Below are 21022 nucleotides of genomic sequence, written 5' to 3'. Positions count from 1 at the left end.
GGTCCTTTTATGAGGAACAGCGCCGGCCGAGCTGCGAGGCCGCCCGGGGACCAGGTGGGCGCTGGCGGGGGAGGAGGCGGCAGAGCCCTCGTCTTTGTCCCGTTCCGTTAACCGACGTCGTTACGCTGAGCATGCGCCATTTTTATCATTTTGTGCCCAGGCAGAGGGCCTGGCCACCAGGAGGTCACAGTTTGATCCCCAGAGGGGGCACATCCCCGGGCGTGCAGGAGGCAGCTGGCCAGTGATGCTCTCTCATCAAGGATGTTTCCATCCCCCTCGCCCTCTCCCTTCCTCTCTGAAATCAATAAAAACATATAAAAAATAAAACTGAAAAACAAAACTAAGTAGACTGGAAAAAATAACACCCAAGGCATTCCCAGGGTTAGTACCGATGGCAGCTATGGATGACACTCTTCTCCGTGTACTTTTCTGTATTCATCCCGGAATGCAAGTCATCCGAGATGGATGGAGAGGGCGGCGCTGGGAGCCGTGGGGCTAGCAGAGTGCCGAGCGGAAAGCAAGGCCCACCGACTGTGCGTGCGCAGAGCGACTGGAACAGAAAAGGGGTCGGAGATGATTTTTCCGCCCTCCTCCCTGTTTCAGTTCCGGAAGATGAGCACGCATCACTGTGCAATGAGAAGACACGTCTGGGTTTTGGTTGTAGAAGGGGCCGCTCGAGGTGAGGACGCCCCGCCCCAGGCCCAGGCGGCCCCGTGGCAGGATGGGAAGTGAGGCCTCACTTCCACCTTCGCAGCCCAGCGCCTCGGGGCCCCGCGGAGCCGGGGGCAGGCGGCCGTGCACGCAGCCCCAGGCCCCAGCACAGGGGCAGGGCCCCGCGGAGCCGGGGGCAGGCCGCCGTGCACGCAGCCCCAGGCCCCAGCACAGGGGCAGGGCCCCAGCAGGCTGGTGGGAGACACAGAGGAAGCAGCAGAGCCCAGCAGCGGGCACCGCAGCCAGAGCGCAGCCCCGGGAGCCGAGCGTCCCGCCAGCTGTCCACCCGACCGCCTTCCCGTGCGTTTGATGCTGGAGAACCAGAACGGAGCTCAGAGAGGCAGGTGGGCGCGGGGCTGCCTTCCGGTCGCCCCCCCAGTCAGGCCCTAGGCTCTGAGGGCCCCCATGGAACAGACTCACCCGCGGCCCGGCCCGGGGAACATCGGCCGGTCACTCACCGCTCGCGATCTGAGAGCAGACCTGGGAGCCGGGCACCTGGAACAGGATCCGGAACGGGGCCACCCGTGCGCTGGAGTCCAGCACCGCGTCCAGAGCGCCCACCAGGCGGCCTGCGAAGACAGAAAGGCGCCCTCTGAGCGGGACCACCCCGCGCAGCCAGCTGTGGGGTGGGCATTCAGGTAGGAGCCCGCCCCTGCCGCTGGTGCGGCCTCCCCGTAGGGCCATCCTGCTCACTGCGCATGCCCAGGATGCAGGTTCAAGTCCTGATTGACTGGATTACCCAAAGCCAGGGGTGGGCAAACTGCGGCTCTCGAGCCACATGCAGCTCTTTGGCCCCTTGAGTGTTTAGCAAAGGCCAGCTTAGGAGTACCCTAATCCTGCCTAATAAAATGGTAATATGTAAATTACCATCACTCTGCTATGCCCACGATTGGGCCAGTGGGAGGCGCAGGGGGCGGGACTCGGGGTGGCCGGGGTAGCCGATTGGGCCAGTGGGACGCTGAGCTCGCATCGCCAGCAGCGGCGCGAGCTCAGCGTCTGCGTCATGGCTGTGCTGCAGCACAGAAGGGGCCTCTGGGGCAGCGAGCTCACGTCCCGCCGCGGACCATCAAAAGCGGGGGAGCTGGGTGCCTGTCTGCTCCGGCACCAGGCCTTTCAGAAGCCTCGGCCGCGCTGGAGGCTTCCGAAAGGCCTGGTGCACCAGCGGACAGGCACTCAGCTCCACTGCGATCGAAAGCGAAAGCGTGTAGGGGACCCTGCATGTGCATGATTCAATCATGCACTGGGCCTAGTTAAGTTAATAACAATGCACCTACCTATATGGTTTAAGTTTAAAAAATTTGGCTCTCAAAAGAAATTTCAATCGTTGTACTGTTGATATTTGGCTCTGTTGACTAATATGTTTTCCAACCACTGCCCAAAGCAACCGATTGAAGTTTCTCATGTCAATGTTTCCTTCTTTCTTTCTTGCTCTCTCTAAAATCAATTTAAAAAGATGTCCGCGGGTGAGGAATAAATAAATAAGAAGTCAAAGCCCCTTTAACCTGCACACAGCTTTCAAAAGCCCTGAAGAATCTGCAGTTCAGGAGCGAACCAGTAAGGAGGCAAAAACTGAGCAGCCTAAGGAATCCTACCTAATAAAAGAGTAATATGCAAATTGATCACACTTTCGCTATGCCCAAGCCACGCCCACTAGCCAATCAGGGCAAGTATGTAAATTAACCCAACCAAGATGGCGGTTAATTTGCATACATACCTGGGTCCGGGGAACCTCCTCAGCACCCAGGTCACTCCCAGCCAGCCATCAGGCAGAGGCTTTAGGCTTGGGAAAGGGCTGAGCCTGCGATGGAGGGACGGGGGTGCCCTTCCCAAGCCTAAACCTGGGGTGGAGGTTTTAGGCTTGGGAAGGGGCCAAGCCTATGATCAGAGGTGGGGGAGGGACCCCTTCCCAAGCCTAAACCTGGGGAGGAGGCTTTTGGCTTGGGCAGGGGCTGAGCTTGGGATCAGAGGGAAGGGGAAAAAATCAATGAAAACATATCCTCAGGTGAGGATAAGAAGAAAAATAAAGAAATGTCATATCCTATAAAAGACACATCTTGAAAATGCTTAAAGAAAGTTGTCATTTTTTCATGGTGAAGGCACTGGGGTCTGTGTTGATGAAAATACCTGGGCGGCTGTGGTGACTGGCAGTGGCTGCAGCAGAGGGGTGATGGGACGGGCACCTTCCCCTGAATCAGCCCAGTCGCCTCAAGCAAAGGGAGGCCAGACTGCGGCTTAGGTCCGCTCCCAATGGGGAGTGGGCTTAAGCCATCCATAGGACATCCCCTGACGGCTCCCAGTATGTGACAGGGGGCAGGGGGACCCCTCCCCAGTGCACGAATTTCATGCACCGGGCCCCTAGTAACTGTTATAAAAACCCACGCCCCTTTTTGCTTTCCCTGAAGCCACGGAATGGACAGAGGGAGGTGCTGCAGGTGGGGTGTGTGGCCGTGGGAGGCGGGCAGCGAGGATGGCACCTGAGGGGGGAGCTGCGCAGCCGCAGCAGGACGGGCCACATCTGCCACCTAGTCGGGTTCTCAGCAGGAGAGCGGGAGAGGCGAACTGGGAAGAAGACTGGGGGTTGGACAGCAGGGGACATACTGGGCACAGAGGAGGCTCGCTCACTGTCATATAGCAGAAGTGTACAAAAAGAAATGTGAATAACGTGTCATGAACATGTCTGTCATAAACATGTACTAGTAAACATGTGTGTGTACATGTGCACAGGCAGAGTCCCCAGCTCCGTCAACTGCGTGGTATCAGGAAAATAAAGAAAAACTATGAACAACTTCATGCCCACAAATTTGATAGCTTACATGAAATGGAATTGCCAAAATCCACACAGGAGAAATAGGTCATTTGAATAAGCCCGTATCTATTAAAGAAATCGAGTCAATGAATAACCTTCCAAAAAGGAAAGCACCAGGTCCAGATGGTTCACTGGTGAATTCTACTCAGTGTGAAGGACTCATGAATATAATCTCCACAATCTCTTAAAAAAAAAGCAGAGGGACCATGTCCTACTTCGTTCAATAAGACTACCTAATACCAAAACCAGATAAAGATATTACAATAAAGGAAAACTACAAACCAATATCAACCATGTAAAAATCCTCAACAAAATATTAGCAATGTGAATCCAGCAACATACAAAGTGAATTATACACCAGGAGCAATGGACTTACTCCAGGTATGCAAGGCTGGTTCAATATCTGAAAATCAACCAATGTAATACACCACTTCAACAGGATAAAGAAGAAAAATCATATAACCACATCAATTCATGCAGAAAAAGCATTTGATAAAATCCAACATCTATACATACTTTTTAAAAAAACTCTCCATAAACTAGGAATCAAGAACTTCTTTAACTTGACAAAGAACATCTACAAAGATCATATTTACTGATGAGAAGCTAAATGCTTTCATACTGAGATGAGGCCCTCCCGTGGCTGAGTATTCGACACCATGTGAAATAAGACAAGAGGAGGACACAAAGGGGCACGTATAGGGACGGAGGGAATGAAACTGTCTTTGTTCACAGACGACATGCTTGTCTTTTTTTGGGAAAATCCCAAAGAGACAACAACAACAACAACAAGTTATGGAACTAATAAGCAAGTATAACAAGACTGCAGTACACGACATTAATATGACAGCTGCTTTCCTATATTTCAGCAACAAGCAACTGGAATTTGGGGGAAAAATGTAAATACCACTGACAATAGCAAATGGTATTTTTAAAAAATTCATTTCAGAGAGGAAGGGCGAGGGAGAGAGAGACAGAAACATCAATGATGAGAGAGAATCATCGATCGGTTGCTCCTGAGCCTGCAACCCAGGCATGTGCCCTGACAGGGAATCGAACCCTGACCTCCTGGTTCATAGGTCGACGCTAGCTGGGTGCAGATGCTATTTTTTTTTTAAATATATTTTATTGATTTTTTACAGAGAGGAAGGAAGAGGGATAGAGAGTTAGAAACATCGATGAGAGAGAAACATCGATCAGCTGCCTCCTGCACACTCCCTACTGGGGATGTGCCTGTAACCAAGGTACATGCCCTTGACCGGAATCGAACCTGGGACCCTTCAGTCCGCAGGCTGATGCTCTATCCACTAAGCCACACCGGTCAGGGCAGATGCTATTTTTATTAGGTGGAAATCTAACAAAAGATGAGTAGTATCTATATGCAGAAAATTACAAAACTCTGATTTTAAAAAACCAAAGATCTAAGTAGATATTCTATATTTATGGAAGATTCAATAATGTTAAGATGCCAATTCATCCCATCTTGATTGATCTAGAGATTCAATATGATCCCAATAAAAATTCCAGCAGCTATTTTATAGATGTTGACAAATTAATTCTAAGGTTTCTATAAAAAGGTAATTACCTAGAAGACCCGACGCAATACTGAAGAAGAACCAAGTTGGAGAACCCACAGGACACAATTTCAAGATTTACTAGAAAGCTACAGCAATCAAGACAGTGTAGTATTGACAGGTCAATGGAACCGAATAGAGAGCCAGACACAGACTCATGCAAATCCAATCAACTGATCTTTGACAAAGGATCAAGGATAATTCAATGGAGAAGGATAAGTCTTTCAACAAATGGTTCTGGAACAACTGGACATCAATAAGCAAAACAAACAAACAAGCACAATTAAGACAATACCTAAACCTTCCACCAAAAAATTAGCTCTTAATGGATCACAGACCTAATACAAAACCATAAAACTCATGGAAGAAAATATAGGAGAAAATCTAGATGACCTCGGGTTTGGTGATGACTTTCAGAGACAACACCAGAAACTATGGTTCTGCAGAAGACACGTAAGAGAACTAAGACCAGCCACCAACTGAGCAAATCTATTTGCAAACACATATCTGATAAAGAACTAGTATCCGAAATGTACAAAACATTATTAAAACTCAGTAATAAGAAAGCCAACAATCCAATTAAAAATAAGCAAAAGAGGCCGGGAAGGGTGGCTCAGTTGGTTGGAGCGTCATCCATACACCCGAAGGTTGTAGGTTCAATTTTTGGTCAGGGCACATGACTACGTGTGGGTTCCATCCCCAGGAGGGGCATGGACAGGAGGCTCCCATGGGTGTTTCTCTCTCTTTCTCTCCCTTCTTCTCTCTCTCAATTCAAGAAACATATCTTCAAGTGAGGATTTAAAAATTTAGGCAAAAGATCTGAACATAAACTTTAGACAGAAGACAGAGAGATAACAAAAAGGCATATGCAAAGCTGCTGGACATTTTTCACTAGGGAATTGCACATTGAAACAGGATACTATTAGATACCCATTAGAAAGGCCAACCCTCCCCCCCCCCAAAAAAAAAAAAATCCAAAACTGACAATGTCAATTGCTATAGAAGATGTGAGCATCAGGAACTCACTCATTGCTGATGGGATTGCAAATGGCACAGGCATGCTAATATCCAGTTTGTTAACTTCTTGCTAAGCTAAACGCAGTCTTTTCATACCACTGGGTATTCGCCCCAATGATATGAAAACTTCCGTCCCCATAAAACCTGCACACAAATGTGTACGGAAGTTTTAATGTGTAATTGCCCTGAGCTGGAAGCAAATGGAGTAGTTTCCGTGATAAAAGAAGTCAGCTCTCAAGGCATGAAAAGACATCAAGGAATCTTAACTGCAGCTGCCCAGTGAAAGAAGTCCTCCTGAGAGGCTGCGCTCTGTGTGACTCCATTACTCTGGGAAAGGAAGAGGAAAGGTTACAGCCGGGGAGGAAGGCCAGTGGCTGCCAGGAAGAAGGGTGATCAGTCAAACCTGGGGCATTTGGGTGGAGAAACGATTCTGTATGATACTGTCATTGTGGGTATATGATGCCATGCATTCATCAAAATCCCACAAAGGTTTTCAGCATGAACGCTAATGTTTGCAAATTTTTAAGATATCATTTAGCAGGTTGAGGGATACCCAATTGAATGCAGAATATGGCCCCCAAATCTAAGTGTACTACAAATGCACGAAACCCAGGCGTGAAGGTGTAGGGGGAGGGTGTTGACTATTTAACTTTGGAGATGAGTGGAGTCTGTAGGAAAAAGATGAAACAAATATACACGAGTCCTGTACTCCCAGGTGTGGGCTGGCCACTCTGACGCTGCTACACACAGACGTGAGCAATTAAGAGAAAGGATGGTGGAGGGTGAACCAGGTTTCTAACTGGAGTGAAGTTTACAGAAAAGCAAAGCAAAGAAGCAAGAACGATTTATACAGGGCTGCAGAGTAGGAAGATGCTGCACGGACATGCTCCCAGGAACAAGCTGGAATTACAACTGAAATACGGAAAGGCTTCCTGAATAATCAACGGAAAACTCACAGGAGAGAACCCTGATACCCAAGGACTGAAGGTGGAGACTGCATAGAGACTGGTAGGAGAGGTGGAGGCACAAATGGGCTGGCCGGGCACCCACAGAGAGCAACTGAAGTCCCAGAGAGATATCTCAGCTAGTGGGGTGGGGGGGTACCACTTCGAACTCTGGGATCTAATCCCCAAGCTGGGCTCTCCAGCAGAGAGAACAAAATCTGAGGAGGACACCCACATAACATCTACCTGTGAAAAGCAGCAGGGTGCTGTCTGCCAGGGAGTGGTAGCTTAAAGTTTGGGCACTCTCTTAAAGGGCCAATGCACAAAAATTCCCTGTGGAGCCACCCACCTTGTGCTCTGGCAGAGGAAGGGCAGAGTGGACTGGAGCTGTGAAAGCAGAACCCAGGATTGGGGACTCAGGGGTTAGAGCTCAGAAGGAAGGCACCCCAATTTTCTGGGCTGAGTCATTCCCTCACACAGTGGAGGACATCTTTCCCACAAAGACATCTGCCTTGCCTCAGGGGAAGACAGTTGGCACACCCTATTGGAAAACACTATGCCCTGAGGCCAATTAAGAGATTAAAAGTAACAATTAGCCTCCAGGCAGAAGCAACTGCCCCACCCTGTTGGGAAAAAAAATCTCACTACACCTCAGGACAATTGCCTGGGGGCAATTCAAGTCAGAATCCTATTAGTCTGTAGACAGAGGCGGTTTCTGGAGGTTTTGAGTCTTTGCCTGATCTAATTAGTCAGAAACAGCCTTTAACTGTCCTGCACTAGAGATTAGAGGTGTAGAGGATCTACCTAAAACATAGTCACAAGCCCATACAGGCAACCACAATGAGGCAACAAAGAAACAACCCCAGCCCTAACCAGTTTGGCTCAGTGAATAGAGTGTTGGCCTGTGGACTCAAGGGTCCCAGGTTTGATCCCAGTCAAGGGCATATACCTTGGTTTTGGGCACATCCCCAGTAGGGAGTGTGCAAGAGGCAGCTGAATCGATGTTTCTCTCTCATCGATGTTTCTAACTATCCCTCTCCCTTCCTTTCTGTAAAAATCAATAAAATATATTTTAAAAAGAAAAAAAAGAAATAACCCCCAAATGAAAGAACAAGAGAATTATCCAGAAGAAGAAATAAATGAGGCAGAGATAAAAATTTTTATTTGAAACAGAGTTCAGAGTAATGATGTTAAAAATGCTCAACAGCATTACTATAAAAAGATATAGTAAGTATGAAAAAAGAACGGTCTGAGATAAAGAATGACATAATACAAATAAAGAACACATTGGAAGGAATACACAGATTAGGGGAAGCTAAGGATCGAATCAGTGAATTAGAAGACAGAGTTGAAAATATCACTCAATCAGAGAACCAAAAAGAAAAAAACTATTAAAAAACAGGGGACAGCTTAAGGGAGCTGTGGGACAATGTGAAACATAACAATATTAGAATAGCAGGTGTGCCAGAAGCGGCAGAAAGGGAGAAAGGCATAGAGAAGGTGTTTGGAGAAATAATGACAGAAAACTTCCCTAACCTGGTAAAGGAGAAAGTCACACAAGTTCAGGAGGCACAGAGAACCCCAAACAAGAAGAACCCAAACAGGCCCACGCCCAGACACATCATAATTAAAATGCCAAAATCTAAAGACAAAGAGACTCTTAAAGGCAGCAAGAGAAAAGCAAACTGTTACATACTAGGTGTACCGGTTAAAAATGCGGATTTTTTCAATAGATAGAGTTACACATGAGTTGACATATATGCGATTTAATATATATGCTATTTTGTTGTATTGACAACAAGCTCCAAAACTTCATATGTCAAATTTTCCAAAGGTGTTAACATCATAGGTATTTTTACGCTTAAAAATGTCAAATTTCATGCCAAAAAAAGAGCATTTGCAGGAAGTTTTAATTCATTATTTTGAAGAAAAGCTGCTGAAAGTTATCTTATACTATGGGAAGCTTATGGTGAACATGCTTTATCTCTAGATACTCGTGAATGCTGGTATAAACGCTTTAAAAATGATGATTTCTATGTGAAAGACAAAGAACATCCAGGTCTATTTGAACCACGCTTTGATCATAAAACGACCAGAATGGGCCAGAAAACATGGCAAAGTAATTTTGCTTAATGATAATGCACTATCACACACTTCAAAACCAGTTAAAGACACGTTAAAAGATCTTGCCTGGGAAGTATTAGCCCACCCGCCGTATTCACCAGACCTTGCTCCTTCAGATGACCACTTGTTCTGATCGATGGCACATGCACTTGCTGAGCAGCACTTCAAAATGTACGAAGAAGTGGAAAATTGGGTCTCTGAATGGTCTGCCTCAAAACAAGCAAAGTTCTATTGGGACGGTAGCCACAAATTACATGAAAGATGGGGGAAATGTATAGCTAGCGATGGACATTACTTTGAATAAAGCACTTGTGATGTTTCTCTTGAAATTATCCTGTTTTCTTTGATTACATAATCTGCATTATTAACCGGTACACCTAGCCCAAAGGAGCTCCCATAAAACTGACACCTGATTTCTCATCAGAAACTCTACAGGCCAGAAGGGAATGGCACGAAGTACTCCTCAAGGTAACGGAAAGCAAGGATCTGAGACCAAGATTACTATATCCAGCAAGACTATCATTCAAAAGATACAGTCAAATAAAGAGCTTCCCAGACCAAAAAAAAAAAAAAAAAAAAGGCTAAAGGAATTCATCACCACCAAGCCTGCATTACAAGAAATGCTAATGGGATTGCTGTAAGAGATTGCTTAGAAGAAGAAACAGAGAGAGAAACCTAGCCATACAGAATTAAAATGGCTATAAATAAGTACCTATCAATAATAATCCTAAATATAACTGGATTAAATGCTGCAATCAAAAGGCATAGGGTAGCTAAATGGATACAAAAACATGACCCAACTATATGCTCTCTACAAGAGACCCACCTCAAAACAAAGGACACACACAATATGAGAGTGAAGGGATGGAAAAAATTTTTCCATGCAAATAGAAAAGTAAAACAAGCTGGAGTGGCAACACTCATAGCCAACAAAATAGACTTCAAAATGAAGGCCATCACAAGAGACAACAAAGGTCACTACATAATACTAAAGGGATCGATCCAACACGAGGATATAACCCTGGGAAACACATATACACCCAACACAGGGGCACCCACTTTAAAAATAACTCTCTAGTTCTTTAAGTTGTAGGGTTAAATAGTTTATTGCTGATTTTTCTTGTTTTTTGAGGTATTAGTGCTATGAACTTCCCTCTAACCACTGCTTTTGCTGTGTCCCAGAGATTTAAAAACTTCTAAATATATAAAAAACTTCTAGAGGACTTTAATGGAGAGATTGACAACAATACAGTCATAGTAGGGGTTTTAACATCCCCTCTGACTTCACTGGACAGATTTTCCAGGCAAAAACTTAACAAGGAAACAGACTCTAAAGGACACACTGGATCAGAAGGATTTAATTGACATTTATAGAACATTTCACCCCAATGCAGCAGAATATACGTTCTTCTCAAGTGCACATGGGTCATTCTCAAAGACAGACCACATGTTAGGACACAAAGCAAGTCTCTACAAAGTTCAAGAAGACTGAAATCATATCAAGCATCTTCTCAGATCACAGAGGAATGAAATTAGAAATCAACTACAGTAAAAACATTCAAACACATTCAAACATTCAAACACATGGAGCTAAATAGCTTGTTATTAAACAATGAATGGGTTACCAGCAGGATCAAGAAAGAAATAAAAAAACTTCCTGGAAACATGAAAATGAACACACAACCCCACATCTCTGGGACACAGCAAAAGCAGCGCGTACAGGAAAGTTCATGGCACTAGAACCTCAAAACACAAGAAAAATCAGCAATAAACTAACCTACAACTTAAGGACTAGAGTTATTTTTAAAGTAGCAGCTTAGCCCGGCCAGCGTGGCTCAGTGGATGAGCGTCCACCTAGGAACCAGGAGGTCAGAGTTCGATCCCCGTCAGGGCACAGGCCGAGTTTCAGGCTAGACCCCCAGTGGGGGGCGTGCAGGGGTCAGCCGATCAACGATTCTCTCTCATCCTTGGTGTTTCTATCTCCTCCCCCCCTCCCTTCCTCTCTGAAATCAATAAAAAAACAAAACAAACAAACAAAAACCAGCCCAGAAGTCATTATGAGTAAGAGCAGGGAGAAGCACTTTTACAGAACATTCCATATAATCAGTACATGCTGGTGTGGCTCCCTCAGGCTCCCGGTGTTCAGTGCCGAGGACGCGGGAGGGTGCGGAGGGCCGGGGGCAGCAGCGCAATGGAGGGGTCCTGGCCCTGGGTCTCCCGCCAGACAGGCAGTACCGGGCCCACCGGCACACGGTCCCACACTCACGGGGACGGGGGCAGGACTGCAGCAGGGACAGGGGCGGGACTGCAGCAGGGACAGGGGCGGGACTGCAGCAGGGACAGGGCGGGACTGCAGCAGGGACAGGGGCGGGACTGCAGCAGGGACAGGGCGGGACTGCAGCAGGGACAGGGGCGGGACTGCAGCAGGGACAGGGGCGGGACTGCAGCAGGGACAGGGCGGGACTGCAGCAGGGACAGGGGCGGGACGGCAGCAGGGACAGGGCAGGACGGCAGCAGGGACAGGGGCGGGACGGCAGCAGGGACAGGGCAGGACGGCAGCAGGGACAGGGGCGGGGACGGCAGCAGGGACAGGGCAGGACGGCAGCAGGGACAGGGCGGGACTGCAGCAGGGACGGGGCGGGACGGCAGCAGGGACAGGGCGGGACGGCAGCAGGGACAGGGCAGGACGGCAGCAGGGACAGGGCGGGACGGCAGCAGGGACAGGGCGGGACGGCAGCAGGGACAGGGCAGGACGGCAGCAGGGACAGGGGCGGGACTGCAGCAGGGACGGGGCGGGACGGCAGCAGGGACAGGGCAGGACGGCAGCAGGGACAGGGCGGGACGGCAGCAGGGACAGGGGCGGGGACGGCAGCAGGGACAGGGCAGGACGGCAGCAGGGACAGGGGAGGGACTGCAGCAGGGACAGGGGCGGGGACGGCAGCAGGGACAGGGGCGGGACGGCAGCAGGGACAGGGCGGGACGGCAGCAGGGACAGGGGCGGGGACGGCAGCAGGGACAGGGCGGGACGGCAGCAGGGACAGGGGCGGGACGGCAGCAGGGACAGGGGCGGGACGGCAGCAGGGACAGGGGGGCAGGAAGGCAGCAGGGACAGGGGCGGGACGGCAGCAGGGAACGGGCGGGGACGGTGGAACTTGGTAGGATAGGAAGACGGCCTGCTGTGTTAGAATTTTAAACTGAAAATTCTCATAGTCAGACATCTCCGCACTGGCTCCCAGAGTGAATATGAGAAGGACACTTCCTCCCCGTTCCCTAAGCCACAGTCACAAAGGCCTTTGGTCCTCCTGGGAGCCGCACCTCCTACCGTCACTCCCTGAGCAGCCCTGACGGGCCAGCGGCTGCTTGGCTCAGGCTCAAGCGGCGATGCTGTCCTCGTCCCTGCCACGCAGGGTGGCCCAGAGCTCCAGGGCACGACGCAGGCTCCCGCCCGCACCCCTCCCGCCTCCACCCCCGTGGCTGCGCCAAGGACAGAGCTGAGGGACCAGAGCTGCCACGGAGGGCCGCCTGCTCCGCGGCTGCAGGATGTCGGTAGGAAATAACGACGCACAGCGGCTTGGCCCTCCCCTTCCTGTCTGAGACCCAGGAACCCGGAGCGTGTCCCCTCAGCGCAGGTACATTCAGGGTGGTGACCGGGCGCCCGGCTGGTCCACGCCTCGCTCTGTCTCAGCTATGGGTCAATTCCCCATGTTCACCCTTGAAACCTAAGACCCCCACCCCCTCCTCCTTTCTTCCAGGTGACATGAATACCCAGGGTTGCCGGCTGTCTTGGGATTTTCATGTTCCCGTGAATTCCCCGTGGGCGGGTCATAAAATGTACGTTTCTCATGTGACTCTGTCTCTGTTAAATGATTAGGTAGAAGCACCTAGAAGGTGGGAGAGAAAGTATTGTATTTTAGCCCTAAAACGATGAATGCTATTCTGGAAATTCCCGCATGGCCACCCACATGCCGGCCCCTGGCCAGGGAGGGCAGTGAGGTTCCAGTGCTTGCAGGGATGGCTCAAGGTTACCAAGCGGAAGACAGTGAGAGAAGAAAACAAGAATCAGCCAAAGAGCTCAGGTTTCAGACCTGACAGTCTTCACAGGAAGCCCACCGGCCAGGGCATCGCTGCCCGGCCCAGCACAGCCCAGGCCCCCGCCACAGCCCGGACTTCCCGGCCTGCCCGTCGGCCACTCCGCTCCCACCCCGCCGGCTGCTCTGCCTCCAGTTCTGCTCAGCTCTTCCCCGGCGCCCACGCTCACTGCGGGTCTTCCGTCAGAGCTGGACAGAACTACGTGGACAGCTCGCCGAGTGTGAAGGCGAGCGTACACCCAGAGGTCATCCCCACGACGCAGGCCTCACACATCGTCACACACAGTGCTGTAATAACACCGAACGTTTCCGTGACAACGGGGTGCTGTGTGCACAGGGCTCCCGAGGGTCAATCTTGTACCCCCAAAGCTTCCTGCCTTTTGACTGAGTGCCTCCCTACCCCCCCAGCCCCCGCCACTCCACTCTCGCTGCCCTGGTGTGACGAGTTTAGTTTCATTATGTACGTGGTGTCTCCTAGTACTTGTCCTCCTGTGACCGCTTATTTCACTTAACACAGCGTCCTCGAGGCTCACCCCTGCTGTCGCCACAGCAGGCTCCCCTTCCTTGTAAGGGGCTTCACCCACTTGAATCCCTAGCCTTCCTCCCTGTCCCAGCAACCCCTCACCACGAGGCCTGAAGAGCACATGGTGAAATCGAATCATTCTGACCCTCTTTTCCCCTTGCCGATGTCTGCAACTTCAAAAGAACCAAGATTACTTGGCAAAACGTTTCCCATCTCCAACTGTCGGGAAACGGCCTGCCTTGTGTTGAACGGCCGGGACACCCGTTCAAGATGGAATAACCCAGCACTTTGATGGCCCATGTTGAACAAGCCCCACAGGCATTCCTGTACTCCCAGAATCACATTAAGAGAACCAGTTATAAAGAATAACTTTCCCAGAAGAATCTTCCCTAAGAAAAGAAGGTCTAGTCTCAATGTGTCCTCTAAAGAAATCCGATGTTTTTCTTTATTACAAAATGAACACATTTCTGTTGTAGGAACATGAGGAAATACATAAAAGCACAAAGAAGAAAATGAAACTTTCCACTGAGCAATAACTTATGGCCTCCTTTCTAACTAGTCACAGATTTGGACTAGAGTTCCCACAATGGGGAAATTGAGAATTGAAGTTAAAAGCAAGACTGAACCTGAAGTTCAAAGAATTCTCCTTTTTGCCCCGTGGCAGCTGCAGATAAGCTTCCAGACTCGTTCATCAACTCACCGCTGGTGGGTAAACCAGCTCGCTGGCCACGTGACCAGAATGCCGCCTGCCGGCCGACAGCACCACACACAGCTGAGCCGGCAGCCCCTCTCCCTGCACCCAGCAAACCACTCTTTTGCTTAACGGCCCCTACATCATCAGGGCAGGCAGCGGAGCTCGGGTGCACTCGAGGGTCACAGAAAACTACGCGGATGCCCTACAGCAGCAGTGCTGCTCAGCAGGGTGGAAACCACCGGGAGGACCAAGTTCAGAATGAAAGCCCGCCGGGTGGACGGCAGCTCCTCACCGCGAGAGCCCGGATCCTGAGGAACGGCCAACAGGCTGAGAAGGGATGAACGTGCATGTCCTCGGGCTCTCCAAGCTGCATGCACTTCAACACAGCGGCTCCTGAGCAATGTTCAAAACCACTTCACTCAAGACCTGCTGCACACCAGGCACCCCTGGCCTCGAGAGCGTGCGGGTACACCTGGAGGGAGCGTGCGGGTACCCCTGGCCTGGAGAGAGCGTGCGGGTACACCTGGAGGGAGCGTGCGGGTACCCCTGGCCTGGAGAGAGCGTGCGGGTACACCTGGAGGGAGCATGCGGGTACCCCTGGCCTGGAGGGAGCATGCGGGTACACCTGGAGGGAGCGTGCGGGTACCCCTGGAGAGAGCGTGCGGGTACACCTGGAGGGAGCGTGCGGGTACACCTGGAGGGAGCGTGCGGGTACACCTGGCCTGGAGGGAGCGTGCGGGTACACCTGGCCTGGAGAGAGCGTGCGGGTACACCTGGAGGGAGCATGCGGGTACCCCTGGCCTGGAGGGAGCGTGCGGGTACACCTGGCCTGGAGGGAGCATGCGGGTACACCTGGCCTGGAGAGAGCATGCGGGTACACCTGGCCTGGAGGGAGCATGCGGGTACCCCTGGCCTGGAGGGAGCATGCGGGTACACCTGGCCTGGAGGGAGCATGCGGGTACACCTGGCCTGGAGGGAGCATGCGGGTACCCCTGGCCTGGAGAGAGTGTGCCGGTACACCTGGCCTGGAGGGAGCGTGCGGGTACACCTGGCCTGGAGGGAGCATGCGGGTACCCCTGGCCTGGAGAGAGCGTGCGAGTGCACAAAAGGAAGCACACGACTGTTTACAACATTTCACTACCTTTGCAATGAACCCCGTACTTCTGACTTTCATTTCACCCCTCTGTCGTTGGTAAGTCGTTTCTGGCACCAATTATATCTAATTTGCTACAACTAAATGGTGGCAACGGAATGTTACAACCTGCATGTATGAGGTGACACCAGTTCCCAACCCCGTGTACTTGGCTCCTGGCTTGCCCTTATCAAATCATTGTTTAAAATAAAACCAAGAGTTTGGTTCCTAAGCTCACGGGAAGGAAACTGTTTCTCCACCTGCTACAGGGAACTGGGGAGTTTGTTCACTGTGGAGTCTGACCTTGAAGTCCGATGACTCAAAGTCCGCCACCTGTCACATGCTGCCAGGGTGCTCGGCATGGATGGGCTACAGAGGCAAGTGCTCAGCAACCACATCTCTCGCAGAGCTCAGTAGATTTCCTTGTTCCCTGCTTTGTTCCGCGGATCCCCCCCAGCCTGTACTGAAAGTACGCTCTGGGATGCAGGGCCTTTTCTTCCGAGGCGTCATAACGATGGAAATCCAGGAAAGCAGAGGAAGCTGGGGAGTAGCACCCGCTGGAGGGTGAGAACACGCCACCACCCAGAGCAGGGCCCACGCTCTGGAAGCAAGGCCCTGCGGTGACACCCGCGCCACAGTCTGCCCTCCCCAGGGGCTGCGGCGGAGACCTGGGAACAGCTGCCAGTCCCGCTTCACAGAACCCAGAGTCATACTCAGGTCCCAAATGCGTGGCTGTGGGAGCACAGCAGGGGGAGAGGGAGAGGACAAACAACGGTGCCCTGAGACCAGCACACACGGCACAGCGGGCACCCAACCGGCCTTCAGAAATCTTTCCTCCAAACCGGCTTCCCTGGCAGAGACCTTGGAGCTGGTGGTGAGAACTAAAGAAGAAAGAGTGTAGAAAATATTTATGGCAGAGGAGAAACCAAGATGGCAGCATAGGTAAACACCTGAACTTGCTGCCTCGCACAAGTTCAAAACTACAACTAAAAGACAAAACGGACATCATCCAGAACCACAGGCAGGCTGGCTGAGTGGAAATTCTACAACTAGAAGGGAAGAGGAAAGCACATTGAGAATCAGAGGAGCTGCGGAAGGCAGAAGTACAGAGGCGTGCGCGTGCGGAGGGGGCTGGCAACTGACTACACAGCTGGCTTTTTTCATTCTGCAGGGAGACACAAGCTCCCGACTGCTCTGAACTCCAGTTCCAGGCGAGACTCTGGGGACCCAGACTCATACGGGGAGAAACTGGACTGTCTGGCAGCGGGCGGAACTCGAGGGTGGCTTTCTCTCAGAGGTGCTTGCAGCGATTACCGTGGGACACTGAGACCCAGGGGCCTATTAGGGCAGGGCTGATGGGAAGCCATTGCTATTTGCTCCACCCTGAGACTCCGCCCCATCCAAGCTGTGCGCAGAGGCTTTTGCATATGAATGGCCTGGTCCTTTGAAATCTAAACTTACCTAACAAACTGCAGCTGAGTCAGTGAGACCCAGGACATCCAAAAGAAGGCCCAAGGCCCCACAGCAGCTTGTATTGTTTCACAGCTGGGCCTCATCTGGGCACCTCCAAAACCCAAACAAATAAGAGGAATCTACTGGGTGGCCTCAGGCAGAGGCTAAATTAGCACCTCCTTGGAGGTCCAAGAGCCAGTGTACCCAGGGGTCAAAGTAGGACCATCCAGATTACAACTCCTCAGGTCCAGACTCAGTGACACACCCAGGGGGCAGACTCAGTGAGCACCAAAGCCCCACTGAAGCAAGTCTTGCCTCATAAGGGTGTCTCCAGCACAGTTCTCCCATCATAGACACAGCTGATCCTCACAGCCAATTGGCCTGGAAGTCAATTCCCCCCAGTGATACCAACAACAATCAAGGCTTAACTACAACAAGGTGCACACAGCCCACAAAGGGGTGCACCAAGAGGGTCCACCTCAGGTAACTGGGGAGGCTGAGCCACTGGGCCCTATAGGACACCTAGCACACAAAGCTACCCTACCAACTCAGGGAAGCAAACAAAATGTGGAGACAAAGAAACAGATCACAAATGAAAGAAATGGAGGAAAGAAAACGACTGGATATAGAGTTCAAAACTACGGTTATAAGGTTTTTCAAGAATTTTCTAGAAAAGACCAATAAATTTAGCAAGACCCTCGAGGATATGAAAAAGGACCAACTAGAAATTAAGCATACACTGACTGAAATAAAAAACATACAGAGATATAACAACAGACAAGAGGATCACAAGAATCAAATCAAAGATTTGAAATACAAAGAAGCAAAAAACACTCAACCGGAAAAGCAAAAAGAAATAAGAATCAAAAAAGTTGAAGATAGTGTAAGGAGCCTCTGGTACAACTTTAAGTGTACCAACATCCGAATAATGGGGGTGCCAGAAGAAGAGAGAGAGCAAGATACTGAAAACCTATTTGAAGAAATAATGACCGAAAATTTCCCCTACCTGATGAAAGAAATAGACTTACAAGTCCAGGAAGCACACAGAACCCCAAACAAAAGGAATCCAAAGAGGACCACACCAAGACACATCATAATTAAAATGCCAAGAGCAAAAGACAAAGAGAGAATATTAAAAGCTGCAAGAGAAAAACAGTTAATTACCTACAAGGGAGCACCCATATGATTGTCAGCTGATTTCTCAACAGAAACTATGCAGGCCAGATGGGAGTGGCAAGAAATATTCAAAAAACCTACAACCAAGACTACTCTACCCAGCAAAGCTCTCATTCAGAATTGAAGGGCAGATAAAGAGCTTCACAGATAAGAAAAAGCTAAAGGAGTTCATCACCACCAAACTGGTATTATATGAAATGCTGAAAGGTATTCTTTAAGAAGAGGAAAAAGAAAAAAAAGGTAAAGATAAAAATTATGAACAACAAATACATATCTATCAACAAGTGAATCTAAAAATCAAGTGAATTAAACATCTGATGAACAGAATAAATTGGTGAATATAATAGAATCAGGGGCATAGAAAGGGAGTGGACTAACAATCCTCAGGGGGAAAGGGGTGTGTGGGGGGTGTGAGAACCAGGTGGAGGGGAGATATGGGGGGGGGGAGAGGAACAGCTGTAATAATCTGAACAATAAAGATTTAAAAAGAAGAAGATAGGGTGTGGAACCTCGCAGCAGTTGTTTCGTCCTCGGACTCACGGACGCCTCTGTATGACAGGGGTTTCTGCCTGGGAATTAGGGCTTTGAAATCTGATTGTTCAAAGAGGTCCATTTAGGAAAAGCTGTTGCGGCCTTCAAGCCCCTGGACCAGAGCCAGGCCTAGGTACAGGGCTTGTGGCGAAAGGCTCCGATGCCCCCTGCAGCCGCCAGCCCAGCGGTAAGAGTGGGGGACCCTCCCCTGGGCTGGCTCTCCCATGTGGGCAGACGCAGGTAAGTCCTTGTCACACAAGGCTGGCAACACAGGCTCCCAAGGGACAACTTTCGGCAGGGCGGTGGTTAGCCACGCTCTACAAAGCTTCTGTTTATACCACCTAAACCAGCCCGGCTGGTGTGGTTCAGTGGTTCGACCTATGAACCCGGAGGTCACGGTTCAACTCCCAATTCGGGCACATGCCTGGGTTTCAGGCTCAATCCCCAGTAGGGGGCATGCAGGAGGCAGCCAATCAATGATTCTCTTTCATCAATGATGTTTCTATCTCTCTCTCTTTCCCTTTCTTTCTGAAATGAATAAGAAAATACATATTTTTTAAAAATCTTCTGTTTATACCACTTAGGAGAATTTTAAGTTGTGAGAGTAAGAATGGAAATAAAAAATGAATGTAGCCCTGACCAGTTTGGCTCAGTGGATAAAGCGTCGGCCTGAGGATTCAAGGGTCTCAGGTTTGATTCCGGTCAAGGGCATGTACCTTGGTTGAGGGCACATACCCAGTAGGATGTGTGCAGGAGGCAGCTGATCGATGTTTCTCTCTCATTGATGTTTCTAACTCTCTATCCCTCTCCCTTCCTCTCTGTAAAAAAATCAATAAAATATATATTTTTTAAAAAGAATGTAAAATGCCCACTCACATGGCCAGTGAAGCTCAGTGGTTGAGCAATGACCTATAAATGTATTCCATCAGCCCTGACCGGTTTGGCTCAGTGGATAGAGCATCGGCCTGCAGACTGAAAGGTCCCAGGTTCGATTCTGGTCAAGTGCATGTACCTTGTTTGCAGGCACATCCTCAGTAGGGAGTGTGCAGGAGGCAGCTGATCAACGTCTCTCTCTCATCGATGTTTCTAACTCTTGATCCCTCTCCCTTCCTCTCTGTAAAAAATCAAAATATATATATTAAAAAATGTATCCCATCAATGAACTGCACAACTTAAACTTACAGTGTCACATGCCAGCTATCCTATCTAATAAAAGAGTAATATGCAAATTGACTGTCACTCCAATGCAAAGATGGCTGCCCCCATGTGGTCAAAGATGGCTGCCCCCATGTGGACACAAGATGGCCAGCAAGGGAGGTCAGTTAGGGGGGACCAGGCCGGCAGAGGAGGGAAGTTGGGGGCAACTGGGCCTGAAGGGAAGGGCAGTTGGCAGGGGGAGGGAACCCAGGCCTGCAGGGAAGGGCAGTTGGGGGGGACCCAGGCCTGCAGGGGAGAGCAGTTGGGGAGGATCAGGCCTGCAGGAGAGGGCAGTTAGGGGTGACCAGGCCTGCAGAGGAGGGAAGTTGGGGGTGACCGTGCCTGCAGGGAAGGGCATTTGGCAGGGGGGGACCCAGGCCTGCAGGGAAAGGGCAGTTGGGGGGGGGGACCAGACCTGCAGGGGAGGGCAGTTAGAGGCGAACAGGCTGGCAGGGGAGCAGTTAGGCATCAATCAGGATGGCAGGCGAGTGGTTAGGGGGTGATCAGACTGGCAGGCAGAAGCGGTTAGGGGCAATCAGGAAGGCAGGCAGGCGAGCAGTAGGGAGCCAGCAGTCCTGGATTGTGAGAGGGATGTCCGACTGCCCATTTAGACCCTATTCTATTTGGATCGGGCCTAAACGGGCAGTCAAACATCACTCGAGGAGTCCCAGATTGGAGAGGGTGCAGGCTGAGCTGAGGAACACAGCCCCCCGTGCATGAATTTCGTGCACTGGGCCTCTAGTCTTACCTAATAATAGAGAAACATGTAAATTGACTGTACCTTTGCTACACCCACAGCCAATCAGAGTGAGTATTCAAATTAACCCAACACAGATGGAGGTTAATTTGCATATGCGGCAGGGCGGGCATCGTCATGGCCAGCTCCTGGGGGTTCGGGTCCATCTGGGCGACGAAGGCCGGCGCCAGACACTGCCCACAAGGTACCAGTCCATCGGGCCAGGGCAGGGGGGTAGGGTGGGCAGCACCAGACACCACCTGAGGGGTCCGGGTCCATCGCAGGCCCCGGGAGGGGCAGCGGCCCGCCTAGCCATG

At 50.5% G+C, this 21022-nt stretch overlaps 1 protein-coding gene across 1 annotated transcript in view; it reads right to left on the bottom strand.

The window, feature by feature from the left end:
• TBC1D8 (TBC1 domain family member 8) overlaps window positions 1-21022 on the bottom strand; it is a 155652-nt gene that overhangs the window by 104133 nt on the left and 30497 nt on the right. Inside the window, exon 2 of the mRNA XM_054728001.1 lies at window positions 1170-1280. Within this exon, the coding sequence (XP_054583976.1) occupies window positions 1170-1280 (111 nt within the window). The remainder of the gene's footprint in view (window positions 1-1169; window positions 1281-21022) is intronic.

This window comes from Eptesicus fuscus, chromosome 16, assembly GCF_027574615.1.
Source record: "Eptesicus fuscus isolate TK198812 chromosome 16, DD_ASM_mEF_20220401, whole genome shotgun sequence".
In the NCBI taxonomy this organism is placed as follows: Eukaryota; Metazoa; Chordata; class Mammalia; order Chiroptera; family Vespertilionidae; genus Eptesicus; species Eptesicus fuscus.
The sequence above is the reverse complement of the archived record's forward strand: the minus strand, read 5'-3'. Positions and strand labels throughout refer to the sequence as shown.